This window comes from Phalaenopsis equestris, unplaced genomic scaffold (genome assembly GCF_001263595.1).
Source record: "Phalaenopsis equestris unplaced genomic scaffold, ASM126359v1 Scaffold000347, whole genome shotgun sequence".
Classification (NCBI taxonomy): Eukaryota; Viridiplantae; Streptophyta; class Magnoliopsida; order Asparagales; family Orchidaceae; genus Phalaenopsis; species Phalaenopsis equestris.
In genome coordinates this window covers 1,321,484-1,341,510 of record NW_018164789.1, presented here as the reverse complement: position 1 = coordinate 1,341,510, position 20,027 = coordinate 1,321,484, and the positions used below count along the sequence as shown (strand labels likewise).

At 35.1% G+C, this 20,027-nt stretch overlaps 1 protein-coding gene across 1 annotated transcript; it reads right to left on the bottom strand.

Annotated features, from left to right (window-relative positions):
- Positions 1-3,641: 3,641 nt before the first annotated feature.
- On the bottom strand, positions 3,642-19,959 carry LOC110026034 (transcription factor MYB23-like). The gene is made up of 3 exons (XM_020726785.1): positions 19,634-19,959; positions 18,058-18,187; positions 3,642-4,390 (listed from the first exon to the last, which is right to left on the bottom strand). The coding sequence occupies exons 1-3, from the start codon at positions 19,764-19,766 to the stop codon at positions 3,871-3,873; spliced, it is 783 nt and encodes a 260-aa protein (XP_020582444.1). The 5' UTR covers positions 19,767-19,959; the 3' UTR covers positions 3,642-3,870.
- Between the last annotated feature and the right edge of the window lie 68 nt (positions 19,960-20,027).

The window sequence follows — 20,027 nt, the reverse complement described above, 5'->3', positions numbered from 1 at the left end:
TATATATATATTACAACCACCTAGATATGGAGCCTGAGAAGACTTGGTTTTGCAGATTGAACAAATCTTTATATGTGTTAAAGCAATCACTACGATAGTGGTATAAAAAGTTTGATCAAGTCATGATGAAACATAAGTACATGGGGAGCTAAATTGATTATTGTGCATAATTTAAAAGGTTTGTCAATAGTGACTTCATCTATTGCTTTTATATGTTGACAACATATTGATTGCATTTACTGGTCAGACTGAGGTTTATACAATGAAGAAACAAATATCGGTTTATTTTTTGATGAAAGAGTAAAGTGAAGCTCACAAAATTCTTTGCAAGGAAATTCTCGGGGAAAAGATAACTACAAAGGTTTGGCTCTCGCAAGAAGTACAAGTTCAAAATGTGCAAAAGTGGTTTGAGGTTGATGACTTGAGCAAGGAGGTGAGTCTACCAATTGCATCTTATTTTAAGTCGAGTTCATATCAGAGTCATAATGATGATCAAGAAAGAAAGAAATGAAATCAGTTCCTAACACTAATATAGTGGATAGTCTGATGTATGACATGATTTGAATCATACATTCTCAAGTGGTTGGTGTTGTGAGCAGGTTCATGTCAATTTGGTGTTTAAAAGGCAACATCTATTATTGATTTGTGTGTAGGCTACACTAATTCAGTCTATGTAAGAAATATAATTGACCCAGGTCTACGATTGAGTATTTATTTACATTAACATGAAGTCTGGTTAGTTGGAGATCATTTCTTAAATATGATATCGTTTTGTCTATTATTAAGGTTAGTCTCTGAGATAATGAAGGAAGTGATATGAATCAAGGGTCTGCTAGATGATTTGGGAGTTGATTAGGAGTCTCTGGCGATGTTCTATAATAATTAGAATGTAATATTCTTACCCATAAATCTAGTTTATCATACCAGTACCAAACACAATAATGTGAGGTGCAACTTTGTTTGAGACTTAATTGATGATGACAATGTTCTGTTGAAAAGATAGATATGAAGAAGAATCCAACGGATATGCTCACGAAGATACTTTCAAAAGCTCATCTACTACAGAAATTTGGTGACATCAAGCCTTGATCCCTTCACGAGGGGAGTATATAGGCAATCATCATGGCACAATATAGTCGTTGTGGTGTTGGAGCTCATTTTAGTTATCTCCCACTTATCTGCAGTTTTGATCGTCAATGTTAATATGAAAAATATTAAATCTAATTGTTGTAAATTAGAAAGTGCCTATGTTAGAAAAATTGATATTATGTAACACAATTTTAGAAGATTTAATTATATGATCTTTTACTTATTATGAAACCTAATTAGAAGAGATCTATTACATAATATTTTCTATATTTAAAATATTCCTAATTTGTATGCCATAATTCTCTCTTACTTATAGGAGAGCTTATGGAGGATTTAATGTATGTTGAGTTGTAACCTTAATGCTCCTTTTTTTTTTCTCCTCACTCGTTGATAGTCGAATAACCTCTCCCTGTGGACGTAGGCGGATTTGTGCCAAATCACGTAAATTGCAATATGTTTACTTATTTGCTTGTTGTTTTAATTTGTTTTCTACATTATTTTGTCCTTTTTTTTTTAAGCTAAATAAGTTCTTCCACGTTCATATATCATGATAGGAACATAAAGAAAAAGGAGTTAACAGGGATTTTAACAAGGAAGATGTTCCGCTAAAAACAGGAATGGAAAACCATGTTATTTTTGTGAAGAGAATGAAATTTAGGTGTTAGAAAATTAGCGTTAGCTCAATTAGAATATTAAATACATAAAAATAAAAATGAATAAAAACAATATATTCTGTACGTTAAATATTCAAAAATGAAAAAAATTATATAGTCAAGCCCAATCAAGATAGTTCACTATGTAATTAAAATTAAAAATTTATATAATCTTCTCCTCAAAAGAAAGAAAATTAAATTACAAAATTGTTAACGTTTGGTTATCATTCTCTCTTAATAAGAATTGATAGATGACAACATTAATAAGCTTGATTAGGTAATAATATACTAGAGATAACAATTGAGTAATCATAATTATACCACAAGAGTTGTGTTATGACAATTACTGGCGGTGATTGACGATTGTTAAAGGTCGTTGATCTTGCCTTTCTTTTTTGTGAGTTCACATTTAACTCTTGGCTCTCTTTGATCTCCCTATTAGGGCTGTCAATTTGGCTCGTTGTTCGTGAACAGCTCGTGTTTGGCTCGTTCGTTAAGCCTAACGAGTCGAACACGAAAATTTATATAACTTTTTATATAACAATATATTACATATATTATTTATATAATAATATATTATATATATTTATGTCTAAGTTTAAATCATAACACCTCATGTGACAATGTGGTTAGTGCCTTCTTTTGTATATATTTGATCCAGGTTTGAATCCCACACTTTACATCTATTTTTCTCAATTTTAGTTTAACGAGTCAATTTCGAGCCGAACACGAACACGAATATTTAAATCGAGCCGAACACGACTATACTGTTCACGAGCCAATTTCGAACACGAGCTATGTCAAATGAGCCGAACACGAGCCAAGTCTGAGCTCGCTCAAGCTCGACTCGTTTATAGCCCTACTCCCTATATATGGAGAATATGTGTCTATTTGTTACTTTTTAGAATAGCAGTTTGATAAAATTAGTCAACATCCCAATAATATTCTATTAAACAATCAATATTGATTTATTTGATCATAATTTTTTTTTTTTTTACATTTAAGTCTTCTCAATGACCTAGGTTTATTGGATTTATCGTGTCGAGACGTTCAATCTGACTTAAAACATTTTAAATTCATCGATCTATTAACTTTTCAATTAAAATTTTAAACTTTAAATTATATTTGAAGTATCTAAAATGGGCTCATTTAGAGTTAGATCAAATCACATTTAGTGGTGCTAGTTATGTATTGTTGCTACTTTCCATTTAAATATAAATTTGTGAAACTTGGAGCTTCGATGATTTTGAATTTGACTTTGAAAGTTATCTCATAAAAAAATGCATGATGATTTACGTCTGAGCATTTTGATTTTATTTCAACATATAGAAGTTAAAGAGGTGAAATTTATGTCATAGTATAATTGGTTGCTTGTTGTATGAGGGATGGCATAGGTTAGCAAATTTGAATTAAAATTTCAATTACATACTATGACATGTTTAAGCTGAAATTATATATATTTTTTATTTCTCTTTGCAATGAAAAATATAAATTAATGTTTAAGCTGATGAAAAATATATGACATTATGGTGCTTTATAGATCTGAATTAACTTATATCAACTTATATTTGGTGTAAAATCCTGTAAGAATTAACTTATATCAACTTATATCAACTTATATATATATATATATATTGTAGAACTATCTGTCACTTAAAAATAGAGAGTAATACCATTCATAAGAAGATCATAACATAGATTAAAAATTTTTGATGAAGTGATTGAATTAAACTTGTTTATAATTTAAATATTTAAAATACATGGGCTTATGATTAAAATGCATTTTTAGTAACTTAATGATTAAACAGACTTCTTGCACTCACCACTCCCCAACTAATAATATAAATTTTCAAAAGACAATTAACTTAAATATTTGAAAATCATACACATGAAACAACATGATAAATTAAATAACACAATTACTAGAATAATTATAATGTCAGGACACTGTTTGAGCGAAGGCGCGGATCACACCACGTTGCTATACACAAGGCGTGGTGTGATCCAGGACATCATCCAGATAGCTGGACGACAAACGTAGCTATATCTAAATCTCCCTTGTTCCTTCCCACCACTCCTCCCCTCCTTCAAATAGTTTACATATCCCATCCATAAAATATACAGCAACTTAGAACTGTTTCAAAAGCTCCCCTTCCATATCAAACAAAGAAGTTAGCCAATTTATGTTCTCATCATCAGGAAGGTAACAACCATCATCATTCAGCATCCAGCTCTCAAAATCCTGCATTCCGTTGAACTCCATCAAATCCTCATCAGCAAACACTGCATTATATTCATCAAAGCTGCAGTTCCAGACTACATTCTCCTCCTCCTCCTGAAGCAGTTCTTCTTCAGCAATGGTGCTGGCTTTGGTGTTCTGATTAGGCAACACAGAAGCCACTGCTGCAGTTGGTTCTCCTACTAGAAAACCCAATTGGCTGCACCTCAGGGCCTTGGGTCTATTCAAAGTTTTGTTATTTGTGGATTGAGGTGATAGAGAAGATGATGGGGATGGCAGTGCTTGATTTGAAGCTGGTGGCTTTTGTGATGGATGCTGTGAGGTTGTCTTCTTCGCCAAGGTTGTGTTCCAGTAGTTCTTTATTTCGTTGTCAGTTCTGCCTGGTATCCTCCCAGCGATCAGAGACCATCTATAAATTCATCAGACGGATAGGATTAGAAACTTTGTGCTGAGTTTTTTTGGTGATGGTTTGTTTGAGTGGTACCTATGGCTTGTTTAGGTTGCCCTTTTTGAAAAAAATTTTGGTTTTCTTTTTTTGTTTGTGAATACAAAGTTATTATATTTTGATTTTCAGTTGGGATTTTAACGAGTATATGCATTCAAAAACATTTTTTTAAAGTAAATTGTGATGTTTCAATGCACTCAAAAGTTGAATGGCAACATTCAAAATTTATTTGAATGGTAAAAGGGACTCTCTGAGTTTTATAAATTTATAATCAAGATAAGCAACTTTTCATAATAGTACTTTTAACTCTAAAAATGTCCTGATTTGAGCTTTCTTTGAGCTAGATCTACTCAACATGTACGAAATTGATCGATTAAGTTGAGGGAAGGAGGGAGGGTTCACTTTGGTAGGTAAGAAGATTTGGTGATGGGTCCCCATTATTGCTCTATCCATACAAATATAATCCATAGCCTCTGATTGTCTCAGAGCTCATTGGATTTTACATAATTCTTCCATTTAGATGTAGAGTTTTTAGAATTTTGATGATCCTTACAAACTTTGAAATTATTAGCTATTTGAATCATTGAATAATTATTAAAGAGATGAATATTTTGACATAAAATAACATATCATTATTGTCTTTTTCTAAAAACCTAAAAATTGATCTATGATTTATCATTCATGGACGTTGATAAGATCCTTCCATTTAGCAGCGCCTTAGGATGGTCCATTTAAGCAGCGCCTTAGGATGGCATAGCCTTCACGTGAATCCTATTAAATGCTTGGTAAATGAATGGCATGATGTGGACCCGCCAATGCTCAAATCAAAATAATTTTTTTTGGTAAAAAGTGTTTAAATGTCTTTTATTAAGTCTACAAGTAGAGTCTGCTTATTTTATTAGAGGCATATAAAAGCAATAGGCATTAGATGATGAGAATTCCATACCATTAATAGCCACCTACAGAAACAACCAATTATCTTTGGTTTCTTTTATCTGACATTCCTTGTAAACTATTGGTCTGCAATTTTTTTCCTTCGATTAGAGCGACTATTTTGAACATCTCCATTTGCCCATTAGAGTCTAGTCATATAATATATACCTCATACTAGAATATCAACCATCCTCATCAAATCCACTTGCTCTTTAACCTAAGTTATTTAATTCTTCCTAATCTCAAGAAAGGAAACGAGTTGATTGTATTTGAATTTTCATTGGTTCCATATTTCCATACTCCCTTCCTCCAGAAGAAGGATGATTGAATTATATATAATCATATACTGACATTGGGTTACCCAATTTTCTCCTTTTAGAAGAAGCATAACAACGTAGTGTGAGAAAATCTATAATCCCGCATATTCAAGAGATCACATGAAGTTCCGATATCATGGGGTAAATAGAGTTGCTCATCATTTTTTTTCTCAATTTCAACATATTGCTTTCATTTTTTGGTTTTTTTTTTCTATTTCTCTATTTCTGATAAAGTTATTTTCAATTAAGGAATTTATATATATATATATATATATGGTATTCTAGCTATTTTAGAGATTAGCCTGATTTAATGTAATATGGAGATCTTTTCTCTTATTTGTGCTCTCTCGGGTGACGTTGGTTCCTTCTCTTGCATGTGATGTGCCTATAGCTTGCCCAAAAATTGGTTGTGAATCCTTCTCGCCTCCCATACCTTGATGTTTCACTATTTGATCATTATTTTCAATATGGACAATAGCAGAATTACTCAATTCTTCTGTCCAAATATAAATTTTTCCTCTGTTGTCTTCAAATACATTGCAAGCTACTATTTCTCCATAGAAAACTACTATTTTTGCTTTTAGATCACTGTCCAAGCGTCGTTCAAGCCTGATGTCATCCGACTTCATTCCTCTCGCTTTCTCCACCCATCCCACAACTTACCTGCCCATTTCCTGTGCTCTGTCACATATATAGGAGCCATATAAAGTTGTTATATAGCATCAAAGCATTAAGTGATTTGTCTTCCTTCCTCGAAACCATAACTCCTCCAAACCAAACCTAATAACACAAAAATCTATTCCGCATCACACACTTAGCGCTAATCCTAGCCATTGCTCTAAATTTTCTAAAGCCAAACTTTCTATCTACACCAAAAATTTGCCTCGACACCTACCATCAAAGTTCTAAGCCTTGACCAACATTTAATATAAGACCCTACACCTACAAAAATTCAACTTAGAAGAAAAGTACACTATGCCAGCAAGAAAAGACACTCAATTAGGTGTTCAAGAGATCACTATGGAGAATATGCAATGAAAATTTCTTCAACTGCAATAAAGGCTTGTTGTTTTTGAGAAATGATATTTTCTTTGATTTTGCTCTCTAGCACATTTTTTTTTTGAAAGTGATGTGTTCGTAGCTTGCCCAAGAATATGAACTAAATTCTCCTCATATCAAATATCTCATTATTTTGACATTCAACTATTTTTTTTCGTCTGAACAACCGCTAAACTGCTTGAATCTACTGTGCACCAACAAATTTCACCTTTTTCATCGTCGAACATACTACCAACTATTGCTCGAAAATAGAAAATTGTTATTTTTTGCTTTCAGGTCATTATTCAACCGCTACTCACACTAGATTTTAATCAATATCATTCCTCCAACTTTCATTATCAATCCCACAACTTATATACCCCCTTATTGTGTTATGACACACATTTTAGAAGCTTTAAAATATTATCATCTAGTAATTGAGCCTTTGATCTACAACCTTGCACTCGCGATACCCGAGGTATGAGAAAAGATGACAGTTCTTCTGTGGAAAAGTCTTAATGATGTGTTTAGGAGAACACATATGAAGCAAAAATACTCCAATTACAATAGAGGCTTGTCGCCTTTGAAAGGAGACAACCGAATGAGATCACCCATAGCTAAAACGCTGACTCGCTGAATTGAGAAGAGGAAATGAATCATTTACATCAAGAAACTTCTAGCAATGAGGAGCCGATGTCGCACAACGTTGGTTTGAATTATTAGAGGAGAAGCTAGGACAAGGAAGCAATAATGAGTTTATCAAATTTTGATGGTTGCGTGAATTCAAATGAGTTCATTTAGTGGTTCCAAATAGTGGAAAAAAATTTCAACACAAAGGTGTTCCCCAATGCAAAAGAATCAAATTGGTAGCAATCAATCGTAGGAAGAACGATTCCATAGTTGGAGAACTTGAAGCATATTTGTCAGTGAAAAGAAAAAAAAAACTAATATCATCATACGATCTAAAATGAAAACGAAGATACAATTCAAATACACTTTTCTGTATTAGTACACTACAGAGATTTTTTAGTGAATGAGTGAACAACTGATCAATTTGATCAACTCATGCATAAATGTAAGTTGGTGGAACCAGAGAAGCATACAATGGTAAGGTATCTTGGAGGATTGATGTCATCTATTAATAATATGATGTTGCCGTACTGGTCCCTACCTAATGTAAGAGCTTTAGCACTGAAAGTGAAGAAATAACATCACTAGGTGACCACCATGCCCCACAAACATCATTTAACCCTAGCACTAGGTAGTGGTAGAGCACCAAGTGGAGCAGCCACGCTGACTCCTCATTGAAAAAAAAAACTTCGCAGTGGATAAAAACTAGAGAACACCAAAAATCCTACATCCATCCCATATCTAAAGTTCTCTGAGTGCTACAGATTTAGGTAGATTGCATCTAAAATCTCAAACATGAGGGTGTTCTCTTTCACCAAACAAAGAGCAGCGAAAAATTTTGACAAAGACACAAGAGATATGAAGTAGGTGAGGACGCTATGAGGAGTACTAGTTTTTAGGCAATGATGGAGTCATGCTCATAATCTAATATCTCTTTAAGAGTGAGCCTATGAGTGTTGATTTTGCCACTACATGTTTCATACTCGTTGCACCGTAAAGGTAAAAGTGTACAAACTTCTTATAGATGAAGACAGTTGTATAAATATGACATCTACATAGATGGTGAACAAATAAAACCTCACTACACATAGACATTCTTAGTTTTTTTTTTATATGGTTAACGAATAAGAATAAAATCAATATTACTATGATGTGTTTGATGGGATTTTCAATTAGAGATAAGATGCAAGATCAAATTTGATGTGATGTATGTCACATTCTTTTTGACCCAACTATGACAATATGATTGGGGTACATTTTACGATGGCAATAAAAACACATAATAATTCACCAAAATTAGGAAATGCATTTTATTATTGCTTTGGAAGTAGTTCAAGATAACATATTTTCATACAGAATTTAAGAATGTGATTTTAGAAACTATGTTTTTGCAACCCCTAAGAGAAGGCACGTAGGACTAGCTTGTTCAAGTAGGCGATGAGTTTGAAGAGTCATCTTTTCAAACACAGATGAGAAGTTTTTGAACTATTTATGGAAGACACTATGTATTAAGTTGAGTACCAGGTTCCACTTCAATTTAGGTATACAGAATTAGATTGGTGGTCAAACAAGAATAATAAAACATAGCTTTGAAAATCTTTTTGAGTGGTTTAATGGAAAGAATATTTGACAATAGGACCTAGATCCTTCTAGAGATGCGAGAGTGACACAGTGCAGAAAAACTTCCACAATCGCTCATTCCTGTGGGGTCGCAAGAAGTCTCGTAATAGTTGGCCCAACAAAGACATCCATTTTTTATTGCAGGAGATTTATTTCATTTCAACTTTTTTTCCTTCTAATTTATTTCTATTTAGGTTATTTTTTATTATGGAACTTTTATATATGTGTTATTTGGCAGTTTTAGGAAATAGCATGATTTTATATACAATGGAAACTTTTTTTCTTATCATTACTTTCTAGATGGATGCAGCCTCATTCATTTGCAAGTGGTGTTTTTGTAGCTTTCCAAAAAATGGAAAACGAGAAGAAAGTTTGGTCATCATGGTCTGCGAGGTGAGAAAACTACAAGTTTATCTCTCTAGGAAACACATTTTTAAGCTGATGTGAACCTCACTGGGAATATGTTGGACCCAGTCTTCACCCACAGACCACACATCCACTACGAAAGGCAACCCACGATAAAAAATTTCAATAGAAGTCAGTTGACTTGACCTCTCCAAGAATTTTGGCTTCGTTCTACGTTCTCATCACTCAACCTCAACCCAACCTCTTTTTGCATCCATGAGCTTTGCTAGTATGAATCAAAAGAAGAATGTAATCTGAGCAAAAAAAGGTTTGGAGGCCTTCACTCATGTCCTTCTCTCTTCCGAACTTTGTCCGTAATAAGGAGCAGTTGGAGATAGAGAGAGGAGAAACTGTTGCTGCCAAAGGTGTCCTGTCCTACTCCGAACCATTGGATTCCAGGGTCTTACAAACTCTTAAAAAACTGGTAGAAACAGTCAAAGAAATATATGGACCACTCAAAAAAGTGGCCTCACCTCCACTATTCCACAAAGCCGACTACATTCGCCCACGGGAATGATCTCCTATTGAGTGACCACCTCGGTCCGGGTGACATCAACACTCAGAGAAGAGAAAATCCTTCTTTATGACACATGACTTGAAGAAAAAAAGAAACTAAGGATGCATAGGCCTTGGAGATCCATCAATACCCATAAAAAAATCGTCCCCTCCTTCAGTCGAGCAAAAAGTGAACCCACTGGCAAACTCTTACGTGCATGATGAAAGGGTAAGAGATTAAGAACTCTCTCCCCCCTTATCAATAGTGGCGGGGGGGGGGGGGGGTTCAACAACGCTAAATAAAGCCCCTCCTTTTAAAAAGTAGGTGGCAAGCCCACCCAATGAGGACAACTTAAGTTATTGGTAAGACATCTCTAAAGTTGATTTCCTGAAAAAGGATGTGATAGTCGAATAGTATTTAAAGTATCCCTTATCCGAAGAAGTATTAAATTCACGGAACCATTCCAGATACTTGGATAACTAAGCCAACTTGGTATGTTTTCAAACCCTAGCCCGACACTTGAAGAACTAGGTTCGGTCAAAAAGTGGTTGGTCGGTTGTACCGCAGAATGATTGAAAAAATTCATTCTTTGCCAAAAACATCATCGTAAGACCTATGGGCTAGGGCATCCAAGGTGTTTTCCTTGCTCATCAGTGACAAAATTTGTGAAAGAAACTGAGATCCCCCAAAAGTCCTAAGTGGACCACAAGTTATGACAAGATTTGTACTTGGCAGATGCTGAAGGGGCGCAGACCTGCTCGCTTAGTCAAACCTAGGGCAATTCTCTGGGAGGCTCTAAGAGAAGCTACAAAAAATTCTAATGACCCAAACAATTTGATAAGGCCGGGGTAAGTTCCCGAGAGGACTAAGTGACAACATCAAATGCCAAAAGTCCATTGGTTCTAAGGGAACCAACCAACAAGCCAATTGCCCGAAATACACGACTAATTGGCTCAACTTATGAACCAAGTGAAAACTAGAATATCCCTTGGTCGTGAACCAATATGAAGTCCAAATAAGCGACCTATCTAGGAGTATCACTCTATCTTATAGCGACAATATCCGTAAAAAGGACTCTAGTGATAAGATCTGTAAAAAGGATAGCGAAAGTTTCTCGAAAAATCTTTGCGACTACTCGCAGATAGCTAGAAGATTTGGACCAGGAGTCAAGCCTGACCAAGATTGATGCTTGCTAGACTGGACGACGCATCGTAAGCTCCCGGAAGGAACAAAGGTTAATGCGCAAGACATAAAGTATGGGTCGACTCTCGAGAATCCATGAGTTGACCCAAGAGCAAAAAAACTCTAAAAACCAAATTCCTAGATAAAACAAGAAATTTTACATGCCCAAGTAACAAAAGTAATAAAAAAAGGTAAAAAGTTTCATTTCATTAATATGTAAGGAATTACAAGTCTATTTCATATGGCGCTAACAAATTTTCAATATAAGCAAGAAAAAAGGAAAAAAAAAGATGTTATTCAATCGACAGCCGACTCCTCTCCGTCATCAAGGCCGCCCTTTCCTTCTGAGGCTTCATTCGATTTGTCGAGGATCAAGTTAGAGAACTCATCTCAGATAGAGTACTTGGGGTCGATCATGATGTGATGAATGTATCGTTGGGTGGCATGGTCAACACAGCACATGAACTTGCCCTCCAAACCATCCTCATGCTCTTATTTAAAGATTGCCGAGGTGACCGTCTTCTCCTGCTCAGCAACCTTCTTCTCAAAGGTAGCTATGGTACCAAGGGATTCCTGGTTGAACTTCTTAGATCCATAAAACTTACTTGCAGGAGTCCCCGATCATCATAAAGCCTCTTTTGGTTGGCCTCGAGCAAGGCCTCCTTCTTTTAAGCTTCCTTCAACAATTGCTCTACCTCGATCAAGGCTAGCCACTGAAACTAGGCAATCTGTGCTGCCATTAAATGCTACATGGTCACGTTCTGGAGAATTTATTGGCTATTAAAGCTTTCCAGCGCACGACTGAACCATAGGGACTACAAAAAATCCACCAATGTCGAGGGCATCTCCTTGTTGTTTTTCAACTGCGGGTACCAGTTTAGAGATCTATCCATAATGTTGAACCTCTTGCTGCCCTCCTCTTAAAACCTCCTGACACTATTGAACACAGACTCCCACTTAGAGATCTCCTCCATTCCCTTCAAAGGAGGGAGAAGGGAGGGGGAGTGGAATCTTCTTCCATCATTGGCTCTTTCCCCTGCAAATGTCTTGAGTGCATCATCTTACTTTTGGAGGAGGAAGTAGACTCACCCAACAAAGAATTAGATGTGGAGGGGCTAGCCCAAAAGTCCTATTAGAGAGGGAAACAAATAAAGGACCTCCAATCTGAGAATCCGGTGAGGCGACAGTAGTTGGTGGCACGTCGGTCGGGGCACTAGCTTTAGAGGATGAATGAGTCGTGACCATGGTTCTATCCGAAGTACATTCAAAAGCCAACTCCCTCTCATTACATTCACCTGAATCAACAAAATGAGAATCATATTTTTGAGCAATAGCAGTGAGCTTACCGGTCACCTTATCTTGAACAACAACACAATCAAAAGTCGCAGAAACAAGGTATCTTGAGGACATGCTATGAAAGGCTTGGTCCTCGTGTCCTACAGATTACTAGATTTTGAAATATGCTTCTGTTTTTTACTCTTGGAGGCCAATTTTTTATTCACCGCCTTTACTCAGCCCTCCTCTGCAATGTCTGTGTGGCACCATTGACCTTACATCATTTTACCCACCAACACATCGGTAGTTGTCACCTCAACTGTATTTTGAGAAACTAAGAGATGACGTTCAGTCAACATCTCTAGGGAAATGGTCATGCTCTTCAGAAGAGACCTTGGCTTGGACACCATACACCCTGACGACTCGGTCCAGATTCTCCAGGCACCAGAACATGAACCGACTAAGAACTTCTTCTTTCATTTCCTTATCTTATTCTCCACTCTTAATAAGTGGAGTTCCTTGTCTGTTGAGATTATAAAATAGCCCTCCCTATCTACCTTTAAAGAAAAGATGTATTTTAAGTGTTCGATCGAGCACACAAGATCCTCCCACCGAAAGAAAAGAACAAAAGTCATAATTGTGCTAAGAAGTTTAGCATTACTTGAGCTGGAATTACGTTGTAGGTATTGAAGATACTCTAGAGCTCGTAGCACATGAGCAATTAGAAAACATATTTAAACTGATCTTGATAAAAGAATAGGACTATTCCAAAATGATCCATCGCTTGTGTCGATCTAGGCAGCTTCTGAAGATCTATGCTCTCATCAAGAACATACATTCGTCGTAGCTCCTTCAATTCATTCTCTATCAGAGATGAAGGACCAGTTCACTTCACAAAGCCAAATAAGACCTACGAATGTTTGGGGGTCATCTCAAGAGACAAAAGTAGAACCAATCGAAGGATGAGAGGAGAATAGAAAACCAGAGAAAAATAAAGGAATTAAAAGCACGTAAGATGAAAAGAAGCAGCCCCTTCTTCTATTTATAAGTAGAGTGCGTTAAAAGATGCATCACATGATGATAAGCATCACACCAAAAATCCAAAATTCATTTGCGAAGAACATTATTACAAACCTTGATGGAATAGTTTTATAAAGGGGTCCTCCGAGACCTTGGAGGACATGCCCCCTCAACTTTAGGAGAATCATTTCTCCACTAACCTAACCTGATCCACCCGATCACACTCCTGGTTGAATATCACCATATCAAAAATCTCACGGATTACCTCCATCTAGCGCAACCACTTGTTTAGCCCGCCTCGAAGAGTGATGAGCTCCATCCGCAGAACCGCTACTTCAACATCCAACGAGTAGACAACTTCTGTGCAGGATCCGTAGTCGAATCCTCGGTGACTCCATTGAAAGGGCTGACTGGCGCCACTAACAGTCCGGTCTCGCCTACCCGCTCCTCCATGATCTCGGGGATTGCACTTGCCCCCAGGGTACCTCCAGCTGGAGATCCATAACCGACGATGGGTCAATCAGCTGAACAATTTCTAGAGCCAACAATGGCGGAAGTCCCACTTCTCCAACTTGCATAACAACCACCATGCTAGAGAAGACTTGGTAGCATTCTTCGATAGCCCACTGTTCCAGTATTCCTTCGATATGACCAATTCATCCATAAATCTCTCCATGAAGGAGATATTCTTAAAGCCCTCCTCTCCCTCTGGCACTAAAGCGTCACCAATTTCATGCGACAGTGACTATAGGAGGATCGTGACAGCTGCTTCTCCCTCAACACGAACACCCAAACCAAACTCCAAAGCCCCTCGGTGAAGCCTCTTCAATGACTGACCTTCCACGTTATCAAATGAGTCGACTACGTCGATCAGGTTAGATTCGTGCCTTGCTCATTTTTCCTTTATCACCACTTTCTTCTTCTTAATAGAATAGGGGATCTGAAACCCCGCCCTCGCAAGCCTCTTAGGATCCATGACAATCCGGTTCGATTTATCAACCATAACACATTTCACTAGTAAAAAGAGAAACTAACGACAAATGATACAAAGCTAAGTTCAAGTCAATTTATAAAGCACACGAGGCACATAATTCTAATGGAAGTCATGTGTTCAATTAATTCCCAAATTTATTGTTAATGATTTTTTAATAATTTTCTTGTTCTTATTGTAGTTAATGCTATAAAAAAGCATGAAAACCCCGAGAACTAATATAAATACACCAAAAATACCGGCACAAATCTCAAAGAGAATGAATGACCGAGATTAAATAACCTCCTCTCGAGGTAATCAACCAACCGGCGATTCATGACCGAGCATGAAGTCGCATCGTTAAACCTGGGATAGGTTCGAGCTCTAGAGATGGGTCCCCACGCGATAGCGATAAGACCCACCAAAAGTGAGGTGTAAATCATCCTGACAAACAATCTCATCGAATATCCTGCATAAGCCGCGACAAGATACGCCTAAGACTTTACAAGATTGGGTGATTCTGCCAAGGCGACGAACCAACCACGCAGGCGATACACGAGCCCTATAAGACTCGAGCCGAATGGAAATTGAGCCACAACTTACTCAATAATAAAAGATGAATGATCACATTCAATTGGCCATCCTCGTGTCTAGACCGAACGACCACCTCACAATTGGTCGGTTTGGTCGACTGTGCCAAATTACACGAGTCAGATCTCCTTGCAACCGAACATCTCGACTGACCAACACGTACTTGAGAGAGCAAAAAAGTTGTTCGGCCGGTCGCCTTAGTCAACTAACTTCAAGTTAGCCGACCAACCAATTAACGCCAATATTGAAATTCAAATTGTAATGCAAATATGACATAAATTTTATACAATCAGTTAAAGTCTTAATGACATTAAGAACGATTTTCATAATCCCTCCCTCATTTCTATAATTGTAAAAAACACACATTTATAAGACGGGGCAAAAACACGAATAAAGAGACCCCTCCTCTATTCTTTCTATAGAAATTTCAGGCTTATCCTACTCTCTCTTTTCTTTTTTCTCCATCACTCGGCTCTAACTCTCGAGTTGTGAGTCACAAAGAGCAATTTAGATTCCAACAAATAATATTAATAAATAATTTATAGGAATATTTACATGGACACCTCCAATTCCTACCTATTTACATGTCTAACCCCTAAACTTCAATTTTTACATATATACAACCTTAGCTTGCAAGATAACGCATTTCACTCTCTAAAAATTAAAATGATGACATTTTTACATGACATGAGAAAGTTTGATAATATAAACATAAAAAATAAAATCTAAATTTTATATATAATCACTCAAACTCCCTTCAACAATATTCATCTTTAAGCCACACTTCATTTTCATCACTTATAAACAATAAATAGAAATTTAGGAGAAATTATTGGATACGGACAGGACACCGCATGCATCTCTGTATGCGGTGTCTGATCCTGACCGTAGTTCACGGTGATCTACGGTCAGAATGTATTTCGGTAGCCACACTTAAATTTTTTTTTAAAAAAATTGAAATACATCCTGAACGTAGATCACCGTGATCTACGATCAGGATCGGACACATGCGATATCCGTATGCAATAATTTTTTGAAATTTAGTGGTCCAAAGTGTAAGGAGAAAACATGGTAATTTGTATTTAAAGCCTTTCAAAAAATTCGCACGTGCCTTGTATGCTTGACTTCGCACGGGATTTATAGTAAAACCAATCAATCCCTGCAGGCACAGGGGACCCATCCACGTTGATTATGTACGTCAGCTAGTATGTCTGTAGGCTTGGTAGGCTCGTGACTCAAATCAATTTTAGCCTATTTTTTAATTTTATTTGATTTTCATATTATGTATGTACGTATTTATGATGCATTAATATTTCATAGCATACGTGCACTCCCTGGGTACCTTAAATTTGTCCAACAAATGATTAGAGCCATTAAAAAAGCTTGCCGGTCGTGAGCAGTTTCTGAATAACTTGTTGGATTCATTAAAAAATTTGTATTTGATTTATTTATTAAATAATCAAAATAAATACTAATATAAATTTTGAGCTCAATTAGTTTATTATTTATAACACTATCTAATAATAATATATTTTAAAATGTATAAGAGATCTATATTAATTATTTTATTAATATTGTAAAATACTAAATTATAAGTGACTTAGAAAACTAGTATAATTATAAAAAAATATACTGAAAAATTTAATTTAAAATTAAACTACTTTAACATTTTCAAGTAATTAAAATATTTAAAAAATTAATTAACAAATTAAATAAAAAAGAAATTTCATTTATAGCTCATGAAAATACTCACTAAGATGCCCAATATTGACTTATAGCACAATACATACTGGGCTGTCAAAATAACTCATTGTTCGCGAACAGTTCGTGTTCAGTTCGTAAATATCGTCAATGAGTTAGTGTTCGATTCGCTCGATAAGTAAACGAGACGAACTTGGAACAATTTTTTTTTGTTCGGTTAGTTAAATGAACTAAACACGAACGGTGATGTGTTCGTTCGTGTTTGAATCGTTATTGTTCGAAAAATAAAATAATTTAAAATAATTATATATAAAAAATTTATGATATTTTAAAATTTTAAATTTTATAAATTATAATATATAATAAGTTAATAATAATAATATATTAATATACTATATTCGTAATATACTAATATATATATTATTTATTTATATTAATATAAGAGATACCAAACTGGCTCGTCGTTCACAAACAACTCGTGTTCGGCTCGTTCGTTAAGAAACAAACACGAACAGTGACTTCACGAACAATTTCGAACACGAGCTTATTTCAAACAAACTAAATTTCAAACGAACCGAACACAAACACACGTTTTATTCGTTCGTGTTCGGTTAATTTACACCCCTAAATATATATAATAACTAAAAATAGAAACTAATTTATAGAAATAAAATTAAAATCAATCAAAAATTAAAATAATTTTTACATTTTTAATATTAAAATAATTAAATTCATTCAAATTTCTCAAAAAAAATACAACATTTTTATTCAATGTCTACATACTTTTGGACAATGCAAAACTAAAGTGTGTGTGTTTGTCCATGTGTGAAGATTAAGCTCCGGCCAACTTTACTTATCAGTCAGGGTGGTTTAAGCACATATCACTCAATTGATAAATATTTACATATCTAACACCGAAACTGTAATTTTAACATATATATCTCACCTTACCTTAAACTCAAAAATGCCTATTTCACTTTTAAAAAATTAAAATTGTGATATTTCTTATGTGATATAAAATATTTGGCTGGCATAAACATGAATAATAGAGTTTATCTCTTCAATATCTATATATATATATATATATATATATATTCCTAAGGGCTAATATATTAAAATAAAAAAGATACAGATAGATTGTATGAGTGGGCCCAAAAAGGCAACCCTATATATATATATATATATATAACCATTTTGTTATTATATGGCGTCAACGTCTCTATTTCTGTGCAACATAGACGCACATGAATCACATAGGAAGACAACAAGAATCACTTATGGCGCTGGAGCAATAAGTCAGTCCTAATCAACAGGAATATACCAATTAAAAAATTCAACCCAAAAGGACAACTACAATTAAGTACGCATTTGATATATATATGCCATATGTGAGAGCAATAGATGCTTTTGCTGACGTACAAGTACGTAAAATAAGGGCAATCAGAAAGCGAACCTATTGCCGAGCAGTTTATGCAGCCTGATTATGAGGTCGATTTCCTCCTCAGAAAAGTTCCCACGTTTGACGTTTGGCCTCAGGTAGTTTAACCATCGAAGACGACAGCTCTTGCCCGACCTTTTCAGCCCTAGTTCATCAGTTTCATTCCCAATTATGTTAGTTTTTTAAATATTTCCTCTTTCGTTAAGGAGTAATACATGTTTTAAATTGAAAAGTGAAAAATATATGTAATAAATTAGGAATATTTGTTTGGGGCAGCTATAATATGTTGATAAGCTGATGAAAAATAATCTGTTGATAAGCTAGATGCGGTAGTTATTATAAATTTTTATTTTTTTTTGGAAAAGCCGGACAGCAGCCAGTGGTGTGAAAACGCATAAGCTGTCAAACACAGTCTAACAAAGCAGGTCAGATGCATTTTCAAAACTTCACCGCACCAACTAAGCTACCCCAAACGGACATACAGACCAAACAAGTCCTATGTGTATCATCTTTTGTATGCATGCGAAGGCATATTTTATATTTTAGGAGTTAAGAAAGTGTTTTTTTTTTTTAATTATTTTGTTGTAATATGAAGGATTTGCATGATATAAGTGTAGAAAAAAGTATTGTTAAGGTGTTTAGGTATGTAAATAGATTGAGATTGGGTGGTATGTATGTATAAATTTCTATAATATATTTTAGAGGTTGGTGGTACGAGTTTAAGGTTTTGAGTATAATATTAATTTGATTATAAGGTTATAAGAGTGTAAATTTATGCTATAAAAAAAATATTATTTATGCTGCTGTGGCACGGCCACGTTCATTTGTAATCAATCATGTTTTAAAAGTGTGAATGAAGGCAACATTTTTGTCAATATGTTTAATTTTATATAGTTATGGTTAGTGTAATAAAAAATTTTTGGGAAATTATTTACGTTTATAGCACACAGTTCTTATGTCTTTATTTATCTGGCATCTAAAACTTCATATTTACAAACGTTTATAACACTGATTTTTCAAATTTATGCATGAAAAACATGAGAATAGCGCTCTGTCTGTAAATGGCTCTAGCTAGTTGCTATAGAAGAAATGTTTAAATAACTATCTTTACTGATCTGTACATTTTTAAGCCTTAAAAATAACACTTAGTGATACCATAATCTTTCTGCAATACACATTCATACAATACTCTCAGGCTAATCCCTGCGCTAACAACCTTGTGGATTGGGCTTAATGCTTTTAATAAAGTGCTTTTTATTCACTTTATTTATACAGAAAGTGGATATTACTATGATTTTAAATCATATTTTTTTCTTAATGCATTCTTAGTGCAGCATGAAATTCTCGCATTGTATTTGGAAAAAAAGAGTAAGAAAAAAGGAGTTTTTGATGAATATATAATATTCTGATTGAATTCTGACAATTCGGAGTAATGCTTCTCTCAAATGACAGAATAAAATAAGCATTTGTATATGTCATCTTATATGTAAGAGACATATAGTTTCTTAAAGGAACAACGGTATATTTTTATATATTTTTAATTCTTAGTAATTTTTTTTATTTATATATGATTCAGACTAGAAAGTCTCACCGGCTATATAGGGCACCGTCGTCCATTTGCCTTCGCCATGAGCATTGACGTATTTAATCAAGAGCTTGTCTTCGACGGCAGTCCATGCTCCCTTGTTGAGCCCTTCCTTCGAACAGCTCGGATTCCTTCCCATCTCTCTCTGTCTCTTGCTCTCTCTCTATGTCTTGCTATCTCTCTCTCTCTCTACAGCATTGGTTTTTGTTGTTGCTTCAATTTGTTAGACGGGAAACGGAGCTCTAAATAAGACGAGGAAAGCTTCTCCTGCCACTGCTTAAAGATAACTAGTGGAGAAATTTGATGTTGCCTTTCAAAATAATTGGCCCTGCTGAAATTTCAACCAACTGAAGTGAAATCTCTTAGATATATATATATATATATATATATATATATATAT

What these genes read in the sequence shown, in the direction of transcription:
- LOC110026034 (XM_020726785.1), bottom strand. Translation starts at nt 19,766, where the DNA reads ATGGGAAGGAATCCGAGCTGTTCGAAGGAAGGGCTCAACAAGGGAGCA. An exon ending in GACGGTGCCCTATATAGCCG is followed by an intron (nt 18,188 to 19,633) that starts GTGAGACTTTCT and finishes CTGATGAACTAG; the next exon opens with GGCTGAAAAGGTCGGGCAAG. An exon ending in CATAAACTGCTCGGCAATAG is followed by an intron (nt 4,391 to 18,057) that starts GTTCGCTTTCTG and finishes ATGAATTTATAG; the next exon opens with ATGGTCTCTGATCGCTGGGA.